At 44.2% G+C, this 13992-nt stretch overlaps 1 protein-coding gene across 4 annotated transcripts in view; it reads right to left on the bottom strand.

Moving 5' to 3' along the window:
• Nucleotides 1-717: 717 nt before the first annotated feature.
• LOC135552020 (PHD finger protein 14-like) overlaps nucleotides 718-13992 on the bottom strand; it is a 119908-nt gene continuing 106633 nt past the window's right edge. For all 4 annotated transcript variants that reach the window (XM_064983365.1, XM_064983366.1, XM_064983367.1 and 1 more), the window contains one exon: nucleotides 718-2175. In XM_064983365.1, the coding sequence (XP_064839437.1) occupies nucleotides 2092-2175 (84 nt within the window). In that variant the 3' untranslated portion in view covers nucleotides 718-2091. The remainder of the gene's footprint in view (nucleotides 2176-13992) is intronic.

Below are 13992 nucleotides of genomic sequence, written 5' to 3'. Positions count from 1 at the left end.
ACACAGGCCCTCCAGATAATGTCTTTCACGGTTCAGCGGCTGTACAGGGGTTCCCTCCTGCCTCCCTGACATGGGAAAATGAATAGTTCCTTTTTGAAACAAATTGGCATTACACCCCTCAATGAATTAATGCCTGGATGCTTCTCCCGCCTTGACATGGGGGATGGGGACAGGGGTTTGTGAGGCGATAAAATATAAAGATCCATCTGACAGCGTTTCATTTTTCAATCTTTTTGTATTAGAATGTGTGTGAGAGGGACAGAGAAGCAGACAGAAAGGAGAAAAGAAAGAGACTGAAGGAAGGAAGAGGAAGAGTGTGCGTTTGTGTATAAATGTTCGGAGGATTGTAAAGATAAGCATGGGTGTGTGTGGAGCACCGCCCCCTACTAGTGCTGGCACATGACTGCAGTTTAAATGGGGCTGAGAGTCCTTTGTGAGGATAAATAATATAAAGCAACACATTATGACCCAAGGAACACAGAGGAGTCACTGCTGTTTCTGGTCCTACGCAACACTCCATTACTGTAGGCTAGGATCTAGCATGGATCCCAAATGGCACCCTATTCCCTATATATATTTAATGTAAAATGATCAAGCAGAATGGTTGCAATTTCCTTTCTCATTCTTATGACTGCAGTTGTCCCAAAGCTTTGTATAAGGAGGGTTCTTTTTTGATGTTGACAAAGTCAAATTGAATGAATGTCATAGAGACAGAGACGATATTAAAACCATAATATATTTGTGGAAATGAAGTTAATTGGCATTTAAACATTTCCAAAGTATCTAAATACATACTCTTGGCAAATGCATATCCCCCCAGGAAAAAACAAACAAACATGACATTTTCCTTGTTGCGTTCATGTTAAATCAAAACATAGAATAATACATTGGTAGCACTTAAACAGGCAAATCAAAGGCAAAACGTGTTGACTTGGATTGTAGTTTCTAGACAGCTTGTGGTAAAAGCCTAAGAAATCCTACTTGTGTTTGTTTCCTTTGACTTGTAGAGCGGCCACAAACAAAGCTGATCGCTGACGTCAAATGGATTGTGCTACCAACAGGCCACATCATGTGTATAAGCTTACTGACATGTCAGACAGTATGAACATAAATGCATACAAATATAAAACTAAAACTAGACCAAATAGCACCAAAACAAAAGTGATACAAGACCTGTACGGCAAAACTATTTCAATTCAACGGTGATGAGAGATTGTATAAGAAATACTGGACACCACTGAATACTCAACATACAGTGTATGTAAACCACAGATCTTGGAACAGACTACTGAGCACATCATCCTGTATTCTGATTAGTGTATGAAAATAGATCTGAGGGAAAAAGTTTGGTTGGTCAAGTTCATAAAAACATCAAGCAGGTACATATCCTTTAACAGTCTGACTGGACTGGTCCAGCCAGGCACGTTCCCTGGGTTTTATATTTATTTGATTTCATCTCTGCTGCAAATTAAATCCAAGATGGATGCCCCTGAAAACACAAATCTATTACTGGGCCCCACTGAATGAAAACCTTCTCTGTCAGAATACATTGATGTGCTTTTTCATTAAGTTCTTATATACAAACCATAGAAAAACATTTTAGAATATATAACCTAGAATAGATTCTAGATTGTATATTTATATGATAAAACCTACATATCAGTGACATCTCCAGTTACCATAGCGAGTGTGAGGGTTCAGCCCTGTCCCGTTTGAAAATACATACTATTCTCTCTAAAAGATAACCAAATGCATTCTGTTCTCTAAAATATACTGTTCCTCTGGCTACAAAACTTACGTGGGTAGTACCTCTGTGCTCTGTCCCATATCTTACTGAAGAGAAAAGATGAGTTAGCATGGTCCCAGATCTGTTTGGGTCATCTTGTGGTTGTGTAGTCATTAGCTGCAAGAAAGCACAAACAGATCTGGGACCAGGCTAGAGATGAGCAGTAATGGCAGTAAAACGGTGAGACACTGCAGACTGTCCTGTTTGCTACAGATCTTTCAAGCGGAATTGACGACACTGACCATCCGGTGACCACTAACATTTGATCATTGTGCTCAAGATATGGTAAAACTGTTGTTTTTGATTCAGTTGGGAATTTCGGTTGGGAATTTGTGCTCTGTCGTTTCCTCTTGGACAGAATCGTCCTCTTCGTCCTCCTCATGTTCCTCCTGAAACATAAAACAACATATAAATAGGGTCAACACAGAATATTCAAAGTCCCCAAAATGGGTCTGTAGAAGGTGAAACATATCAAAGTCCTTTAGACCATAGTTGGACAAATCACATCCTAACTCACAACCACAAATTAGATTTTTAGAAAGGTCTGTCAAAATACCAACAGGGTAAGTAGTTAGTGTTGGTAGGTTAGTGTCGTGCAGGTGTTAGTTAGTGCTGACTTCCCTGCTAACAACACTGCTCAGCAGCCATTTCCTATTAAAACATAGAGCTGTAGAGAGGCTGGGCCCAGAGGGGGCAGGCGACAGCAGCAACAGTGACTAAACGACTCTGACAGATGCAATTATCTCCATCTCTGGAGGTTAATATACACACTGAGTTTTAGAACCACATCTACACACTATACACACTGTTAGAAACAGCGGTCCTTTACATCCACCCCAAGAATCTACACTAGGCCTACACCTCATGTAGGTCTGTCCATCTGCACGTTCGTGTGTATGTACAGTGGGGCAAAAAAGTATTTAGTCAGCCACCAATTGTGCAAGTTCTCCCACTTAAAAAGATGAGGCCTGTAATTTTCATCATAGGTACACTTCAACTATGACAGACAAAATGAGAAAAGAAAAATCCAGAAAATCACATTGTAGGATTTTTAATGAATTTATTTGCAAATTATGGTGGAAAATAAGTATTTGGTCAACTACAAACAAGCAAGATTTCTGGCTCTCACAGACCTGTAACTTCTTCTTTAAGAGGCTCCTCTGTCCTTCCCTCGTTACCTGTATTAATGGCACCTGTTTGAACTTGTTATCAGTATAAAAGACACCTGTCCACAACCTCAAACAGTCACACTCCAAACTCCACTATGGCCAAGACCAAAGAGCTGTCAAAGAACACCAGAAACAAAATAGTAGACTTGCACCAGGCTGGGAAGACTGAATCTGCAATAGGTAAGCAGCTTGGTTTGAAGAAATCAACTGTGGGAGCAATTATTAGGAAATGGAAGACATACAAGACCACTGATAATCTCCCTCGATCTGGGGCTCCACGCAAGACCTCACCCCGTGGGGTCAAAATGATCACAAGAACAGTGAGCAAAAATCCCAGAACCACACAGGGGGACCTAGTGAACGACCTGCAGAGAGCTGGGACAAAAGTAACAAAGCCTTCCATCAGTAACACACTACGCCGCCAGGGACTCAAATCCTGCAGTGCCAGACGTGTCCCCCTGCTTAAGCCAGGCCCGTCTGAAGTTTGCTAGAGAGCATTTGGATGATCCAGAAGAAGATTGGGAGAATGTCATATGGTCAGATGAAACCAAAATAGAACTTTTTGGTAAAAACTCAACTCGTCGTGTTTGGAGGACAAAGAATGCTGAGTTGCATCCAAAGAACACCATACCTACTGTGAAGCATGGGGGTGGAAACATCATGCTTTGGGGCTGTTTTTCTGCAAAGGGACCAGGACGACTGATCCATGTAAAGGAAAGAATGAATGGGGCCATGTATCGTGAGATTTTGAGTGAAAACCTCCTTCCATCAGCAAGGGCATTGAAGATGAAACGTGGCTGGGTCTTTCAGCATGACAATGATCCCAAACACACCGCTCGGGCAACGAAGGAGTGGCTTCGTAAGAAGCATTTCAAGGTCCTGGAGTGGCCTAGCCAGTCTCCAGATCTCAACCCCATAGAAAATCTTTGGAGGGAGTTGAAAGTCCGTGTTGCCCAGCAACAGCCCCAAAACATCACTGCTCTAGAGGAGATCTGCATGGAGGAATGGGCCAAAATACCAGCAACAGTGTGTGAAAACCTTGTGAAGACTTACAGAAAACATTTGACCTCTGTCACCCTTTGTTGGCAAAGTATTGAGATAAACTTTTGTTATTGACCAAATACTTATTTTCCACCATCATTTGCAAATAAATTTAGCCTAGTGGTTAGAGTGTTGGACTAGTAACCGAAAGGTTGAAAGTTCAAGTCCCCGAGCTGACAAGGTACAAATCTGTCGTTCTGCCCCTGAACAGGCAGTTAACCCACTGTTCCTAGGCCATCATTGAAAATAAGAATTTGTTCTTAACTGACTTGCCTAGTTAAATAAAGGTTAAAAATAATAATAATAAAAATAAAAATAAATCATACAATGTGATTTTCTGGATTTTTTTTCTCATTTTGTCTGTCATAGTTGAAGTGTACCTATGATGAAAATTACAGGCCTCTCTCATCTTTTTAAGTTGGAGAACTTGCACAATTGGTGGCTGACTAAATACTTTTTTGCCCCACTGTGTACACACACACTCCTTAAAGCAGTCGTTAGATTTTCAGTTTCCTCTCACAGTATCCTTTATATCCTCTATATCTAACCACATAGCAAGGTGGCTACGGTACATTGCTAAGTGCTCCTTAACACTAGTGTCGACTCTCCATTAGGGCTGTGATGGTCATGGAATTATGAATGATGGTTATTGGTCATCCAAATGACATGGTCACCATAATAACAGTTACGGTGACCACATTTTGTTACGTTCCAGCCTTAATCTAAAATTGATTACATTTTTCCCTCACCAATCTACACGCAATAGCTCACAATGACAAAGCGAAAACAGGTTTTTAGGATTTTTGCTAATTTATTAAAAATTAAAAACAGAAATACCTTATTTACATAACTATTCAAACCCTTTGCTATGAGACTTGAAATTGAGCCCAGGTGCAACTTGTTTCCATTGATCATCCTTGAGATGTTTCTACAACTTGATTGGAGTCGACCTGTGGTAAATTCAATTGATTGGACATGATTTGGCACACACCTGTCTATATAAAGTCACACAGTTGACAGTGCATGTCAGAGCAAAAACCAAGCCATGTGGTCGAAGGAATTGTCCGTAGAGCTCCGGGACAAGATTGTGTAGAGGCACAAATCTGGGGAAGGGTACTAAAAAATAGCTGCAGCATTGAAAGTCCCCAAGAACACAGTGGCTTCCATCATTCTAAAAAGTTTGGGACTGCCAAGACTCTTCCTAGATCTGGCCACCCGGCCAAACTGAGCAATCGGGGGAGAAGGGCCTTGGTCAGGGAGGTGACCAAAAACCTGATGGTCACTCTAACAGAGCTCCAGAGTTCCTCTGTGGAGATGGGAGAACCTTCCAGAAGGACAACCATCTCTGCAACACTCCACCAATCATGCCTTTATGGTAGAGTGGCTAGATGGAGGCGACTCAGTAAAAGGCACATGACAGCCCGCTTAGAGTTTGCCAAAAGGCACCTAAAGGACTCTCAGACCATGAGAAACAAGATTCTCTGGTCTGATGAAACCAAGATGGAACTCTTTGGTCTGAATGCCGAGCATCACGCCTGGAGGAAACCTGGCACCATCCCTATGATGAAGCATGGTGGTAACAGCATCATGTTGTGGGGATGTCTTTCCGCGGCGGAGACTAGTCAGACTAGTCAGGATCGAGGGAAAGATGAACAGAGTTAAGTACAGAGAGATCCTTGATGAAAACGTGCTCCAGAGCGCTCAGGACCTCAGACTGGGGTGAAGGTTCACCTTCCAACAAGACAATGACCCTAAGCACACAGCTAAGACAACGCATGAGGGCTTTGGGACAAGTCTCTGAATGTCCCTGAGTGGCACAGACAGAGCCGGACTTGAACCCAATTGAACATCTCTAGACAGACCTGAAAATAGCTGTGCAGCGACGCTCCCCATCCAACATGACAGAGCTTGAGAGGATCTGCAGAGAAGAATACAGGTGTGCCAAGCTTGTAGCGTCATACCCAAGAAGACTCAAGGCTGTAATCGCTGCCAAAGGTGCTTCAACAAGGTACTGAGTAAAGGTTCTGAATACTTATGTAAATGTGATTTATTTAATTCTAAAAATCTGTTTTTGTTTTGTAATTATGGGGTATTGTGTGTAGATTGATGAGGGGAAAAAACAATTTAATACATTTTAGAAAAAGGCTGTACGTAACAAAATGTGGAAAAAGTCAATGGGTCTGAATACTTTCCAAATGCACTGTATATTTACAGTACCAGTAAAAAGTTTGGACACACCTACTCATTCAAGGGTTTTTCTTAAATAGTACTATTTTCTACATTGTAGAATAGTAGTGAAGACATCAAAACTATGAAATAACATATGGAATCATGTAGTAACCAAAAATAATGAAACAAATCAAAGTATATTTTATATTTGAGATTCTCCAAAGTAGCCACCCGTTGCCTTGATGGCAGCTTTGCACACTCTTGGCATTCTCTCAACCAGCTTCATGAGGAATGCTTTTCAAACAGTCTTGAAGGTGTTCCCACATATGCTGAGAACTTGTTGGACCGCAGAGTGAAGGAAAAGCAGCCAACTCATCCCAAACCATCTCAGTTTGGATGAGTTCGGGTGATTGTGGAGGCCAGGTCATCTGATGCAGCACCATTACTCCCCCTCTTGGTCAAATAGCCCTTACACAGCCTGGAGGTGTGTTTTGGGTCATTGTCCTGTTGAAAAACAAATGATAGTCCAGCTAAGTGCAAACCAGATGGGATGGCGTATCGATGCAGAATTCTGTGGTAGCCATGCTGGTTAACTGTGCCTTGAATTCTAAATAAATCACAGACAGTGTCACCAGCAAAGCACCCCCACACTATCGCACCTCCTCCTCCATGCTTCACAGTGGGAACCCCACATGCGGGGATCATCCGTTCACCTACTCTGCGTCTCACAAAGACACGGAGTTTGGAACCAAAAATTTGACATTTAGAATCATCAGACCTAAGGACAGATTTCCACTGGTCTACTGTCCATTGCTCGTGTTTCTTGGCCCAAGCAAGTCTCTTCTTATTATTATTAGTGTCCTTTAGTAGTGGTTTCTTTGTAGCAATTCGACCATGAAGGCCTGATTCACACAGTCTCCTCTGAACAGTTGTGGTTGAGATGTGTCTGTTACTTGAACTCTGTGAAGCATTTATTTGGGCTGCCATCTGAGGTGCAATTAACTCTAATGAACTTATCCTCTGCAGCAGAGGTAAATCTGGGTCTTCCTTTTCTGTGGCGGTCTTCATTAGAGACAGTTTCATCATAGCGGTTGATGGTTTTTGTGACTGCACTTGAAGAAACTTTCAAAGTTCATTAAATTTGCCAGATTGACTGACCTTCATGTCTTAAACTAATGATGGACTGTCATTTCTCTTTGCTTATTTGAGCTGTTCTTGCCATAATATGGACTTTGAAGAATCTCAAATATTAAATATATTTAGATTTATTTACCACTTTTTTGCTTACTACTTGATTCCATATGTGTTATTTCATAGTTTTGATGTCTTCACTATTATTCTACTATGTAGAAAATAGTAAAAAATTAAGAAAAACCCTTGAATGAGAAGGTGTGTCCAAACTTTTGACTGGTACTGGATATATATATTTTCTTTCTAAGATGCACATTCTCTCCTCTCCTCAGCTCCTGAATTCATGTGCTGCTGCTGTAGGGAGGGGGGCATTGTCTAGGCAACTGAAGACTGGTTTGCTAACAACAAAGTTTGTACTCAACCTCACGAATGCCCGGCCGTTCAGTCATCTGTTCGTTCCACAAAAAAAAACTTTGTTATGACGGTTATTTTGTTTTTATGAGTCTTCATCCATAACCCTATTTCCTATGGTATTTATTATAACACAAGAGCAAATCTCCCAAACCTCCCAAGTGCACTTCAACAGCAGCTAATTGGGCGAATTGAGTATCTAAACATCAAGCCCCCTCCCAGGTATTCAGAGTATCTCTCGCCACATACAGTATCTAAGGATGCGTCCCAAATGGCACCTTTTCACCTATCTAGTACACTACTTTTGACCAGAGCCCTATGGGCCCTCCCTTTTGGCCCGGTGAATAGGGTGAACTGGGACTAGGGTGCCAATTGGGACGTGGCCTAACTACGTAGCAGGATCCCCCAGGCTTGTTAACTATAAGACAGTAACTGTGGAGTCATAAATCAACCAGGGGCCAGAGTTTAGTTCTGGTTCATATATCACCCTGTAACTCACACAAACCTTGTCTGTGTCTGCACCTCTCTGGACACACTTTTGATATGCAGCCTGCCGCTGGTGAAAAATGCCTTACTTTTTCCTGAACTCAGGATACTTCTCTACTTCCCTCCTCCGCCCGGTCCTTGTGGGCCGATATAAATCTATCGTTGCCGGGGATGACATGTTGTGAACCCCGGCCGCCGTACATATCGGCCTGTGCCATCCACCAAATCTCTCTGACAAGCCTGCCAATTTTCCAATTACCTGTGGTACCATTCACTATCACATCCCCAGGCAGATCCCTCCCTCCCTCCCTCCCTCTTTCTCCTTCCTTGATGTAGTGTCTGTCCCTGGAGAGAAGGGGGAGGGGAGACACCCCTGTTCCTGGCCTCTTGGGGACTGATTTGCAGGGCCTGCTGCTAATCTCCTCCTCTCCCCTCCATCCACCTCCCTCCCAGGAGTATGACGGCACTACACAATATACACTGAAGGAGCTAAGGAGAGAGATGGCCATTAGAAACATAGAAACGTGCTGATATGATCATTACTATCACTGCTGTGGGATTCATTAGAGACGCCATTGGAAATGGAGGACATGAACAAAGACAAGTAACGAACCACAACTCTATGCTGTGGTGTACCCGATCCAATATGACCACGGCCATTAGATCTGGCACCAGGCTAGGAGAAACCCTGGGCCTGTTCCGTAACAGAAACAGGAGAGTGAGATAGTGGGTCCAGCCTTGTGTCAGGCTCCCTGACAGACAGAGTGATATTTGCTCTGTGAGGAGCAGAATGGAGAGGCAGAGAGCTACCAGGAAGATGTCTCAGAGGGCCTGGCAAAAGGGAGAGAGCAGTGGAGGAAGAGGGGATAAGAGGGAGAAACTGACAGGCTCTGGCATATCTCCATCCCTCCCCTCTGGAAGAAAGGTAGGGGGAGAGGGGATGGGGGAAAGAGAGAGACAGGAAGGGAGAGCTCTCCATGGGTCCCCAGCCTTCTGGCACCAGCAGCATATACAGATGATAATGAAATGCCATACTTTTTATTCTAATTGAGTTTGGTGTTCTTAAAGGGCATGCAGAGCCTGTCGTCCACCGTGCTCCTGCTTTCTCACACACTGCTACTGCTGCTCTCAACATGTGAGTCTGGAAGGAGAGGAGGAGGAGAGCAAAGAAGGTGGGTAGAGAGGAGGGGGAGAGAGAGAAACAGGGAGACTACTCCCCCCACACGGGAGAAGGAGAGGAGGAGGAGAGGAAAGAAGGAGGGTAGAGAGGAGGGGAAGAGAGAGAAACAGGGAGACTACTCCCCCCACAAGGAGAGCAAGGAGGAGAGGGGGAGGAGGAGGAGAGCGAAGAGAGGACAGAAGTGAACCCTAGGTGGCAACAAAGGCTCATGGAGCTGCTAATGTGCGTGAGGCTGAGACCCCCGCTGCCTGGTAGGAAGAACGACATTGCTCTAAAAGACGAGTGAAGCACCCCCCCCCCCTCCCTCCCTCCCTCCCTCCCCGCCCTCCCTCCCTCCCGCCCTCCCTCCCTCCCTCCCTCCCCCCTCCCGCCCTCCCTCCCTCCCTCCCCCCCCTCCCTCCCTCCCTCCCTCCCTCCCGCCCTCCCGCCCCCTCCCTCCCTCCCTCCCTCCCTCCCGCCCACACACGCCATGCAGGCAACTTCATAAAGCGGGATTAAAAATAATGCTGTAAAAGAAAATGTAAATGTCCAACGCTGCATGTCTCATTCTTTAATGAGCTTTAGCACTGGTCCTTTATCAAGCCGGCGCAGTCCTCAAAAGAATTAGCAGCTAATTAGTATGACTTATTTTCCTTATCGTGTTTTCTGCTTTTATTGTATTTAGTAGTGTGGTTGTCTGTGGTGCACTGTGTGTGTGTGTGTGTGTTGTGGAAGAAGCAGTGTTATGGTACTGGGTTTCTTTGATAGGTGCTGCTGGGTGGTTCTGGGGAGTTCACAGCATCCCAGCAAGGTATTGATGCTCCTAGAGCCACATGAAAACACCCACAGTGTGAACAACATTAAAGCACACAAATAACTACCGATCAAAACACTTCATGTGACCCAAACTAAAGACCAAAAAAGAGCAAACACAGACAGACACTGGTGTGAAGCCCTGTGTGTATTCATAGTCATCAAACACTACTTTTTCATAAAGATGTTTAGGCATTTTGACAGGGACAGATTCAATTCCAATGGCACAAAACAAATTGATTAAGCCAATGAAGAGTCGTGTGTCTGTGTGAAGAGTTGTGTGCCTGTGTGTGAAGAGCTGTGTGTCTGTGTGTGAAGAGTTGTGTGTCTGTGTGTGAAGAGTTGTGTGTCTGTGTGTGAAGAGGCTTGTGTCTGTGTGAAGTGCTGTGTGCCTGTGTGTGAAGGGCTGTGTGCTTGTGTGTGAAGAGCTGTGTGCCTGTGTGTGAAGAGCTGTGTGCTTGTGTGTGAAGAGCTGTGTGCCTGTGTGTGAAGAGCTGTGTGCCTGTGTGTGAAGAGCTGTGTGCCTGTGTGTGAAGAGCTGTGTGCCTGTGTGTGAAGAGCTGTGTGCCTGTGTGTGAAGAGCTGTGTGCCTGTGTGTGAAGAGCTGTGTGCCTGTGTGTGAAGAGCTGTGTGCCTGTGTGTGAAGAGCTGTGTGCCTGTGTGTGAAGAGCTGTGTGCCTGTGTGTGAAGAGCTGTGTGCCTGTGTGTGAAGAGCTGTGTGTCTGTGTGTGAAGCGTTGCGTGTCTGTGTGTGAAGTTGCGTGTCTATGTGTGAAGAGGTGTGTGTCTGTGTGAAGAGCTGTGTGCCTGTGTGTGAAGAGCTGTGTGCCTGTGTGTGAAGAGCTGTGTGCCTGTGTGCGAAGAGCTGTGTGCCTGAAGAGCTGTGTGCCTGTGTGTGAAGAGCTGTGTGCCTGTGTGTGAAGAGTTGTGTGTCTGTGTGTGAAAAGTTGTGTGTGTGTGTGAGGTTGTGTGTCTGTGTGAAGAGCTGTGTGCCTGTGTGTGAAGAGCTGTCTGTGTGTGAAAAGCTGTGTGTGAAGAGCTGTGTGTGAAGAGCTGTGTGTCTGATGAGTCGTGTGTGCATGTGTGTCAGTGTTTGAGCATGAATGTGTGTGAATATGTGTATAAGTGTGTGTGTGTATGAGAGTAGGAGGTTATGAGCGTGAATGTGTGTGTGTGTGTGTGTGCACTGGTGTGTTTTAAAGCCTCTTTTGCCATTCAGGTGAGGACACAATAGCATTGGTTTGGTCATAAACAGTCGCTTCATTAGCTTGCTCAGACTGTGCGTTACGCGCTACATTTAACCCCCTCTCACTCACACACTCCACCTCTTCTCCTCTCTCCCCTCCTCTACCTAGCTCTTCTCTTCTCCAGTCCTCTTCTCCCTCACTTTTCCCTTCCCTCTCCTCTCTTCCCTACTCTTCTCCCTCTCCTCTCTTCCCTACTCTTCTCCCTCTCCTAATGTCTTCCTCTCCATTGCTCCCTACACACCACCGCCCAGCCAAACCAGTTACCAGAAAGCAGCACAATTACATTTCATGACTGGGCATATTTGTGATTCCCATTTCATTTATTACAAAGGGCATTCATTAATCTCCCTTCTTTTCCGAGAAGTGGAATTTCATTTTAGTGAGCCGTGACAGATACTGAGGTGAGCCTACCAGGCCAGGTCTAATTTAATCAGAGGTAAAATGCACAAGGGAGGTTTTTTATCCTCTGTTTGATAAGCGCTGATGCTCACAGGGAAAGTATATGGTGGTGGTGGGAAGAGAAGTCATTTCTCTCTGTTTCCAATTTCAACCATTTAAAAAGTGGCACGGAATCATAAATAGCGGCTAAAGTGCTTGGTAGGAATCTGCAGGCCAAATTGACCCAAGTGCCTCCTCCATTATCTCTGAGTGCTGGAGAGGAGAAACAAATCAGGAACTAATAAAAACAACAGAAACATCAAAGAAGTGGAACATGAGGGACCAGAGGACAAGCCAATGAGAAGCCTGGCAGCTTGAGAGATTGTTGACTGCTGAATGTGGCTATGAAGGACTGGAAAGAGCACTAAGATGCATTCCAATTATCTCTTCTTTCTCTTGTGCACTTGTTCACTTCCCTCCACGTATTTGACAGGAAATGACTGTCGCAAGTAGTGAACACATCAGGAGGAATAATTAATTATTGGGAAATACCCCTAGAGAGGTAATATATGGTGATTAAACTACAGGACTCTACACTAAAGAGGTTGACTGGTCTGTTGACTGGTCATCTAACTACACGACACCAGAGAGAGGTACTGTACTGTTGACTGGTCATCTAACTACAGGACACTAGAGAGAGGTACTGTACTGTTGACTGGTCATCTAACTACAGGACACTAGAGAGAGGTACTGTACTGTTGACTGGTCATCTAACTACAGGACACTAGAGAGAGGTACTGTACTGTTGACTGGTCATCTAACTACAGGACACTAGAGAGAGGTACTGTACTGATGACTGGTCATCTAAAGTCCCCCCTTATCTCAGCTCGCTGGTCACCATAGCATCTTCCACCTGTAGCACACGCTCCACAGGTATATCTCTCTAGTCACCCCCAAAACCAATTATTTCTTTGGCCGCCTCTCCTTCCAGTTCTCTGCTGCCAATGACTTGAACGAACTACAAAAATCTCTGAAACTGGAAACACTTAACTCCCTCACTAGCTATAAGCACCAACTGTCAGAGCAGCTCACAGATTACTGCACCTGTACATAACCCACCTATAATTTAGCCCAAACAACTACCTCTTTCCCTACTGTATTTTATTGATTTATTTATTTTGCTCCTTTGCACCCCATTATTTTTATTTCTACTTTGCACATTCTTCCACTGCAAATCTACCATTCCAGTGTTTTACTTGCTATATTGTATTTACTTTGCCACCATGACCTTTTTTGCCTTTACCTCCCTTATCTAACCTCATTTGCTCACATCGTATATAGACTTGTTTATACTGTATTATTGACTGTATGTTTGTTTTGCTCCATGTGTAACTCTGTGTCGTTGTATGTGTCGAACTGCTTTGCTTTATCTTGGCCAGGTCGCAATTGTAAATGAGAACTTGTTCTGAACTTGCCTACCTGGTTAAATAAAGGTGAAATAAAAAAATAAAAAAAATCTAACTACAGGACACTAAAGAGGTACTGTTCTGTTGACTGGTCATCTAACTACAGGGCATATGAGAGGTACTGTACTGTTGACTGGTCATCTAACTACAGGACACTAGAGAGGTACTGTACTGTTGACTGGTCATTGAACTACAGGACACTACACTAAAGAGGTACTGTTCTGTTGACTGGTCATCTAACTACAGGGCATATGAGAGGTATTGTACTGTTGACTGGTCATCTAATTAAAGGACACTAGAGAGGTACTGTACTTTGACTGGTCATCTAACTACAGGACACTACACTAGAGAGGTACTGTACTGTTGACTGGTCATCTAACTACAGGACACATGAGAGGTACTGTACTGTTGACCGGTCATCTAACTACAGGACACTACACTAGAGAGGTACTGTACTGTTGACTGGTCATCTAACTACAGGACACATGAGAGGTACTGTACTGTTGACTGGTCATCTAACTACACGACACTAGAGAGAGGTACTGTTCTGTTGACTGGTCATCTAACTACACGACACTAGAGAGAGGTACTGTACTGTTGACTGGTCATCTAACTACAGGACACATGAGAGGTACTGTACTGTTGACTGGTCATATAACTACAGGACACTAGAGAGGTACTGTACTGTTGACTGGTCATCTAAAGTCCCCCCTTATCTCAGCTCGCTGGTCACCATA

Source organism: Oncorhynchus masou, chromosome 13, assembly GCF_036934945.1.
Source record: "Oncorhynchus masou masou isolate Uvic2021 chromosome 13, UVic_Omas_1.1, whole genome shotgun sequence".
Lineage (NCBI taxonomy): Eukaryota > Metazoa > Chordata > Actinopteri > Salmoniformes > Salmonidae > Oncorhynchus > Oncorhynchus masou.
This window is presented reverse-complemented; position numbering and strand designations above follow the sequence as displayed.